The sequence below is a fragment of the Dipteris shenzhenensis genome, chromosome 1, assembly GCF_047967505.1.
Source record: "Dipteris shenzhenensis isolate YYH24624 ecotype China chromosome 1, Dip_SZ_1.0, whole genome shotgun sequence".
Lineage (NCBI taxonomy): Eukaryota > Viridiplantae > Streptophyta > Polypodiopsida > Gleicheniales > Dipteridaceae > Dipteris > Dipteris shenzhenensis.
In genome coordinates, this window is record NC_141596.1 from 21,346,309 (window position 1) to 21,355,638 (window position 9,330).

Genomic DNA, 9,330 nt, shown 5'->3' on the forward strand with positions numbered 1-9,330 from the left:
CTCCACATTTCCACCAAAGAATATGATATTCATAAGGGGAATTGACTTATCCCACTAAAATCTTTTTCCCATGTCAAAAGGGCTTCAGTACGACAGCATTTAAACCTTTTGCAAGAAAGCCCATTTCGTTTTGCAAACCTTTTAGCACATCAAGGATACCTATGGGGTCTTTACCGTTCTGATAGCGACAACCATCAAGTTCTTTAAAATCTGAGACCCATGCTTCAAAATACGCGGTTGCCTGGTTGAAGATGTTTCAAAGAATGATGCACAGATGACACACGTATACACACAAAAAATTTGTCCATAGCTTAAACTGCCGTGCAGACTCGTAATTCCTCAAGCAGGTTGTTCATCGCTCGCATACTGAAAGGACGATTCATATTTCTGTATTAGGTTTCTTGATAGGTTGCATCGAGGTTTCGACTGTAGGTTGTAGACTTGTATGAATAGTTCGATATGTGCTCGGCACAATTGCTCACTTCCAAAATAGCACGAACAATCGGCCCTTTCTTTCCCTTTGTTCGCTGACACGCATTGTCGCGTGCATGGGTACATTCCGCACAAAACCTGCTTGGATTGAATAGTATTCTTACATCCGAGAAGGGCCAGGTATACTAGAAACGACATGATATGAATGCTCTTCTTAAAAAAGTACAAATATAATATAGGCAACAGAACTAGTCTCTATAGTCCTCAGCATTGTACATTGAGTAGTGTCTCAACAATATATTAGTGATCCGTCGTTCCGTTTTGAGATGATCAGAAACTGTGATTACAAATTTCCTTTGAAGGATGTACTTAGAGTGATGGACACAGAGTTCTTCTACAAAGCACCCTACCTGATTGCATTATTTGCTTTGATTGTAGCATCGACTCCCAAAACTAGCAAGTGGGTGTGTCCAAGAATATCAATGTTTCGATCAGTTCTGGGCTCATAAGGAACATAAATCATCAACGGATTTTCTTGGAAGGATAGGCTGCAGAGTGAAGGACACAGTTCTTCTACAAAAGAGACCCTTTGAACTATGTGCATTATTGAGATTAAACTGTGAGACCACCTCCCAAATCTCTACCTATCAACTCCTTCAATTCTGTCTTCAACCTCAGCATACAACTGCCTGAGCCTATCAAGATTCTCCTCTGATGTCTCCCAGTATCCACGCCCACTGGCCTCAAGGAATGTCTGCACAAGCTTTCTGAACGAGTTGGGGTTCGTTTCAAGAAGCCTCTTTTGCATGGCCTCGTCGTTGATGAATGTGGAATTTGCCTCCTCATAGACCCAATTATCAACTTGCCCTGAAGTAGCACTCCACCCCATAGTGTTTGTCAACCTCTTCTCAATCTCTCTAACACCCTCATAGCCACTCCGGAGCATTCCTTCATACCACTTGGGGTTGAGCATCTTCGTCCTAGCATCCAGCCTCACTGTCTCGGACAGTGTTCTGACTTGTGCATTTGCTGTCGTTGTATCTGCTATGTAAGCATTCACTTTCTTGCTGCTGTCTTTCTTCAATCCTTGCACAAGCTTTGTTGGATCTGAATCAAAGTAGTGGCTCACATCAGTCAGAGATATCTCAGATGAATCGAGGTTCTGGAAGGTGGCGTCTGCTGTGGCGAGGGCCATTTCAAATACTTGCCGACTCTCTTTCATTCCGGTACCAGGAGCATCGGAATCAAAAGCAAAAGATTTACGCTTCAGATACATTTCCTGGAGCTGCTGCTCACTCTCCCAGGATGAGTTTTCTACTGCCAGACTGATGTTGGCAGAATAGGAACCTGAGGCATTAGAGAATATCCTCGTTGCAGCGTCCCTCAGAGGGATCCCAAGGGTTGCAGATTGTTCCAGAGCATGTTTCCGCACAAAATTCATTTCTAGTGGTTCGTCTAATTCAGCCACGATCTTGACTGCCCTGTCCAGTAAATTCATCTGCAAGGCACGGGAAAACATTTAATCAATCAAGCTAAAATTGCAACATTACAGCACAAGATGCATGATGAACATTTACACCGTACCTGGTTGATGAAAAGATCCCTGAAGACACCTGAACAGTTGACAACCACATCCACTCTAGGCCTGCCGAGCACGTCCAAAGGAACTGCCTCTACTTTGTTCACTCGGCCGAGAGCATCAGGTCTGGGCTCAACTCCCATCATCCAAAGGACCTGAGCGAGAGACTCTCCATACGTTTTGATGTTGTCAGTACCCCAAAGCACCAGAGCAATTGTTTCTGGATAGCTGCCACCAGCTTCAGCTCTCTGCCTTTCCAATAACCTGTCAACAACCACCTTCGCACTCTGCATGGCAGCTACCGTGGGAATCGCCTGTGGGTCAAGCGCATGAATGTTCTTTCCAGTGGGTAAGACCTTAGGATTCCTGATGGGATCACCACCAGGACCAGGTTCCACATACTTTCCTTCCAAAGCGTCTTTCAAACTTGAAACTTCGTTGTTGGCAACCACCTGCTTCAAACATTCACCCAGGAACTCGAAGAGAGTCCTCATCTTCTCCCTGCTAGCATTCCCAAATTTAGTTTTCTGAATAACGGTCACCCAGGGAGCTTTCTTCGGAATAGCAAACAGAGAACCCAGCCTATCCACAACGTCGACTACTTGACCCCTCTTATTGGTTGTCTCCTCAACAAAGGCAGTCACAACAGTTCTAGCAGTATCATTGATCTCCTTCAAGAGTTCTACATCTTCCAAAACCCCTTTGTTATAGTTTCTGTAAATTTCTTCCATGTCTCTATTCACAGACTCTGCCAGAATTGTTGGCAGGCTAAAAATCCCATCGTCTGGCCTGTCCAAGGCAGCAATATTCACTAGTGTTGCCACTGCCTCCATTGCAGTTGGTGGCTCCCCAATCACATGCAGACCACAAGGCAGCAATCTAGCCTCAATCTCCATGATCTTTCCATAAACCTTCCCTACCACCCCATCCCTCTCATCTGCAGTCAATTGCATACCTTCCTCAGGCAACTCTACATCTCTGTCCAAATTGCACTGCTTGGCAGTGCTAATGATGCTGTTCACAATTTGCTCACCTCTGCCAGAGTCCTTTAAGGATTGATAAGATGAAATCAATTCACCGAGTTGCTTTAAGCCCTTATAAAGCCCAGCATTCTCGGCAGGAGGGGTGAGATAACTAATCGTATTTGCATAACTCCTCCTCTTTGCAATTGTAGCCTCCGAGGGGTTATTGGCAGCATAGTAATAAATATTTGGGATGTTTCCAATCAGACTATCAGGGTAACAAACATCACTCATGCCTACCTGTTTCCCAGGCATAAACTCTAATGAGCCGTGAGTGCCAAAATGAAGAAGAGCATCAGCACCAAAAATCTTATCTAAGAACGTGTAGTAAGCTGCAAAGCCGTGGTGAGGGCTGGCAGACCTAGCAAACAGGAGACGCATTGGGTCACCCTCGTAACCAAATGTCGGTTGAACACCAATGAAGACATTGCCGTACTGCTTCCCATAGACAAGGAGATTCTGCCCATCGGAATTCAAGTTGCCAGGAGGCTTGCCCCAATTCTCCTCTAGAGCTTGAGAGAAGGGGGTGAGACTCTCATATTCACGGACAGGCATCCGGTACGCAATGTTAAGATCGGGACTATTGAATTTCGCTTCTTTATCATGAATGATATCTTCAATCAGTGCTTCTGCTGTGTCTGGTAAGCCCTCTACATTATAGCCATCTTTTTTAAGCTCTTTCAGTACACTGTAAATGGAGGAGAATACATCAAGGTAAGCCGCTGTGCCAACGTTGCCTTTGTCAGGTGGGAAGCTGAAAACTGTGATTGCGAATTTCTTCTCAGCCTGCAGCCAAGAACATCAATTACCGGTAAACTAATTGAAAAACGAGTAGACCGCGGCCTGAACAGTACACGACAGCCATTGGCATACCTTCGTTTTCCTTTTGAGCTCAGCCCATTTGATGGCCCTGGTGCAGAGTTGTTCAACACGTCTATGTAGAGCGTGGGATTTTCCTGAAGGATAAGCACGCATTAGCATAAAAGTTTCGCTTCACGACATAAACCCAAGCCTACAGACAAAAGATTCAACTACTGATTCCATCTTAGTCCCTTTCCGTTATAATAAAATACAGAAATGCAGGGAAGAACCAAAGAATGAGTTACCTGTCCTACTGTCGCGACCAGCAAAGATAATTGGCTCGAGACCACCGTCGAGTTCAGGCAAAGCAACCTGCAAGGCCACCTGAATTGGATGCAGACCGAGAGTGCTATTCAACCAGTCATCAGTAGTTTGAAAAACTAGAGGTAAAGCCACCAGATATGGCACCCCTAAGTTGCGTAGTGCCTCGATTGCACGAGGATGATCTTGACTGGCAGGGCCTCCGACAAGGGCAAATCCAGTCAGGGAAACAACAGACTGAACGAGCGGCTTCTTCGTTCCAGGATCACAGAAAAACCTTTGCACGGGTGTGGAGAAATCCAAACCACCAGAGAAGATTGGCACCACTTTAGCACCTCTCGCCTCCATCTCCATGACAACCGCCACATAATGGCTGTCATCCCCTGTGACAATGTGACTCCGCTGACAGATGAGCCCTATCACTGGTGCATCTGGGCTTTTCAGCTTGGCGTTGGCATCCTTTCTGGTACCATACCAATTCATGAACTCACCAACATCGTCGAACATTCGGGGAGCCATTGGATGCCAGATACCTACGTCAAGGAAATTTACCGGATCTTCGAAATCTATTTTCACTTTCTGTAAAGCAGGAATGTAGGCGCCTGCTATCATCTTGAGAAAATTCTCCAAGTTGCTGGACGATCCACCAAGCCAGAACTGAAGGCTCATCACATACCTTCGAGCGTCCTGCGCCCTATCCAAGGGAAGAAGCTTCAGAAGCTTGGGAAGAGTACGCACGACCTTCAACATGTTCTCTTCAAAGTTAGGCCCCCTTCCGTTCTTTTTGAGGACCTTGAAGAGAGAGCTTTTCTTCGACTGTCCGAGCTGCGACATGTCGAATGTGCCTATTTTGTTCAATCTCATTACCTCTGGCATGGAAGGGAAGACGAGAATGGCGTCAAGACGCTCTTTTTCAGCCTCTACTACCACCTTCACTTTCTGCGCTAGCTCCTCCACGAAAATCAGCGAGCCTATGAAAATGTTCGCGTCGGCCATATCCTCTTTGAACATCTCATAGTTGGTCTGATCTCGCAATTCCTCTAGAAGGTAACCCACCAGCTCAAAATTCACAGTTCTGCTAGTTCTGTTGATATTCTTCACAGCGGCCGAGAGGGATGACTGATATTGAGCCTCCAATACAACGTATACAACTTTCACAAGGGCGACACCGGGGTTCCTGACTTCAGGAGCAACTCGGCGGACATCAGGGTGAGTCTGGGTAAATAAGCCGTTGCTGAGGACAGCAGAGGTCACCTGCGTGAGGAGAAGCAACTGTGAGGGATGAAAGAAACCAGGTAACGCTCGTTCTGTCCTGTTTCCACACCTCTACTATCTTCACTCGAGGTTGCGATTTTCTACAGCTGCAGCTACAGTCCTAATCGAAATGTCAAACCTGTCGAGAGGCTGATCCTGGTTGATTTGAAGTGTTGAGTAGCGAGCCGTGATTGTCGGCCTGGACCAAAGAAGATTTCCGAATCAGTCAAGCTACATTCTCTCCTGTGCCGTGATCGCGCAAGCTGACAACTTCAACGAAATTCAGAAACTTACGAAAATGGCTATATTATCGACATGGTTGGCTTGGCGCAAGCCTTCGAAGGATCGGGACACACCTGCAAAATTCAAAATTGCGCGAGGCCAACATTGCCATGAATTCAGCAAGCCAAAAGAACAATGCCATCGGAAGAGAACAGAAATGGCGACGGACTGATGACACTCCAATTGTGACAAACAGAGCAACAGGCACACCTCTTTACCACACCAGAAAGACAGGAACTACTTTCCTACATACCTCAGTAGAAATCGAGAACAGTACAAATTACAAGACTCAAAACTGAGCTCGTTGAACACCACACGACACAATCCAATGCACACTACACAGTCTGAGGTACGCACTACAATCAATTCTAGCTGGCTACAGTGCGTCCACGATGCCCTACGAACTCTGCAAAGGGGGAAAAGGAAGGGGAGGAGGGAGGAAAGCAGCAGGAAATGTGGCAAGGGAAGCGGAGCTTACCAGGGAGGGAAACGGGGGAGGAGAAGGAGAGGGGGCGATGGAGGGGGGAGCAGAGGGAGGAGGGAGGGGTAACGACCGCCCGGAGGGAAGCCATAGCTGAGAGAAAAAAAAAAAAAAAAAGCAAGCTTTTGGCTATGGCGGAAGGCGAGCTCAACAGAGCTTCGAAAAAGGTTAAAGGCAAGAGAAACAAAGAAATAGAAGAAGAAGATGAAGAAGAAGAAGAGCATTCCAACAGAGAACACATTACCGGATCATGTTCTTGCTGACGTGTCTCCCCCTTAGCTCTCTCCCTCCACGTGCCTCCCTCCCATTCGCCCCCTCAGGGTTTCGGATCACCTCCACCCAATCCGGGCTTCTTTTTTGTCCACGATTTTAGTGAAATTTGTGCTTGTTTAAAATACCCGGGCCCTTCCCTGCCATGCGCGCTCCACCGCTAAACCAACGCTGGCCACACGCCAGCCTAAATGGATTTGGCAGTGGCCCCCAAAAATATCGCTCACACTGCCACGCTGTACCATCGCCAACCTCAGGCCTCTTTAGATCTTTTTTGACACTCCCCCTCTCCTTTCTCAACCACATGATCTTCCTCAGGTAAACGTACCCTTCTTTCTATCATAACTAGGACATATGAACTACATAGCCCCCCCCATTTCAAAAGAATTCCAATGTGTATTCATTAGTGGAAAGCAAAAGCAAACAAGCGTACTCCCTCCCCCCCCATCTCCCACATGGCTCCCCCCCCTTTTCTCAAATGTAATAGTTAGTCTAAATGTAATAATTACTTGAAAGGGCAAGAGTGGGTTTAACTAGTGCTTGTTACAACTTGTATGCTACATCCTTTGTTGTGTGAGTGTAGTACGTCCTTATTGCCCTTGACTTTCACCCCATGCTTTCCTCCTACACACAACTCTCAACCACAAATCCTCACTTACATCGTCACCCCACAGTAAACCACCCCTCTTCCCTTCCCTCCTATACAATATCTCAATAATATCTAACCTCACATCATCCTCTACAAATGACATCCTTGTTCCCACTCCCCATTCTAATTCACCATGTGCTCTACTAGTCCAACACTCCTTGCATCATCAACAAAACTGCGGGCAAGGATTCTCATCTTACACCTGTAAACCACCTCTAAGGTTCATCCATGACATTGTTATGCTACCCACCCCATACTTATGCTATTTAACAATTCGTATGTACAATATAAGGTAGGAAACAGTAAATTGTGGCTTGTAGATAGAGAAAGGTGCATATTATTTGATCGGGACCAGATTCATATTTAATGAGGCTATGGGTGCACATGGCAAAACATGGGTTAAATAGATAAGTGCTTAAAACATGGACAGATGCAATCCCTTGACAAGTACTCCTCCACCATTGTGGGCAATCCCTAGCTAGGTACATATCAATGGAGCAAGACATGACCTTTATAGCCATCAAACAATCCCTCTAATTGTGAATGATTTCACAAAATCATGCTATCCAAGAAGCTTGAAATTGAAGGGCTCCACATTCACCAATTATATCAATGCTTTCCAATTAGAGGCCTCCATGCCCTTCCAATTCTCATGATGTTATCTTTATTGAATGACTTTGTCAAACCATGAAGGATATAAAGCCTCCTATTAGCCCCAGAGTGAAAAGCAATGACAAAAGTTCGAAGGAGACTGCCTCCTTGAGATGGCATTTCAATCCTAGGCATGTGAACTTGTTGTGTATGAGTCCTTGTGCCTTGCTCCCACCCATGCATGAACTTGTAATAGATATCCCACCTTCTTTGTGGCCCCCTAAACTCTTTTGAATTTGCACACATGAAGAGCATGATTCTTTGTGATTTATCAGGATTCATTGGTCTCTAGAGAGAATATCAAGTACATATAAAGATTTTGTATGAATTGCATCTATATGAAGGCAATACGTAATGTTATGGAAAGTGCGATAATGTTTGACACCAATCATGCTAGTATATTTCTCAAAGGAATATACAATTCTTTCTTAATTTCTCATTTATGGAACCATATACCCTCATTTTAGAGAACATTATCTATATATGAACAAATAGTGAACACTTAAGAAACTCCTATAAATCCTTCCCTACCATATTCTTTTTTTAGGATTATGGTAATTCAATCGATTTAAAAGGGTTTCCCTTAGCTTGAGCAATCCCATATTTGAAGTATTGAGAAGCTTTCATGTAACAATGTATACCATATTCCTTGGATGAGTAGGAAAAGAATATTGAAAATCTCATAATTGAAGCCATTATTATCGATCATAAATTAGTCTCTAATACATTATCAAGTATGGGAAGGCAAGGGAGGTATTTTTAAAATATTCCCAATTCTTCAAACCTAAGCACTTATAAGGAAATGTGGTCCCTACTAAACTCCTTCCTACCATAATATGAATTAGGAAAAAGTTGTAACTCTCATCTACATCTTGAAATTTCTAATTTATCTCTTCTATACCTATAAAAATTATAATTTTAAGCCTACCATTTTATAGATCATGAAATTTTGAATATTTTTCCTTTGTACATCTCCTCAATTTGAGCTAAGGAGCAAAAGTTATGACCCATTCTTTGTAAGCTCTCCAAGGGTATTCCGCTGGCAGAATAGTGTTGGGACAAGCTCTTCAAACCATATTCCTCTAGCAAAATACACTTAGAGGGTCTATTAAAAAGACGTTGTATATTTTTCTTAGCTCATCTTAAGGAGTTGTAAAGAGGATATTTGCTCAAAATTTTATGATCCAACCAATGGTGAAAGGAAAAGAAAGGATATTTGAAAGTCATAAAATAAGTCGCCATTTGGACTTTATATATGTATATTATATAAAGGTATATTTATATATATCTCTATTGATTAATATTTCATATTTACTTACATATTCCTTGAAATAATTTGGAATTTTGTGCTTCCCAAAAATGACTTAAGCCTATATATTTTGACCCCTCCCACCTTTTGTCCGCTCGTCGTTTGGGGGTTTTCGCTCGGAAAATGGAAACCCCCATCTTGATTAATGTAATAACATTCAAATTTTATAATCATTTTGACTCTATTTGTAGCAAATGCATATGAAGTGTCTTAGTTGATGTTAGCTCTTGCTCCTCACTATGGCTTAAACGTCATATGTGTAACTAGTTTCAAGCCATA

General features: G+C 43.8%; 1 protein-coding gene across 1 annotated transcript; it reads right to left on the minus strand.

The window, feature by feature from the left end:
- Positions 1-269: 269 nt before the first annotated feature.
- On the minus strand, positions 270-6,345 carry GUN5 (magnesium-chelatase subunit chlH, chloroplast, putative / Mg-protoporphyrin IX chelatase, putative (CHLH)). Its single transcript, XM_087373181.1, has 7 exons — positions 6,170-6,345; positions 5,704-5,765; positions 5,549-5,608; positions 4,140-5,409; positions 3,907-3,989; positions 2,017-3,819; positions 270-1,930 (listed from the first exon to the last, which is right to left on the minus strand). Exons 1-7 carry the CDS (start codon positions 6,261-6,263, stop codon positions 1,073-1,075), a joined length of 4,230 nt encoding a protein of 1,409 aa, XP_087229307.1. The 5' UTR covers positions 6,264-6,345; the 3' UTR covers positions 270-1,072.
- Positions 6,346-9,330: the final 2,985 nt, after the last annotated feature.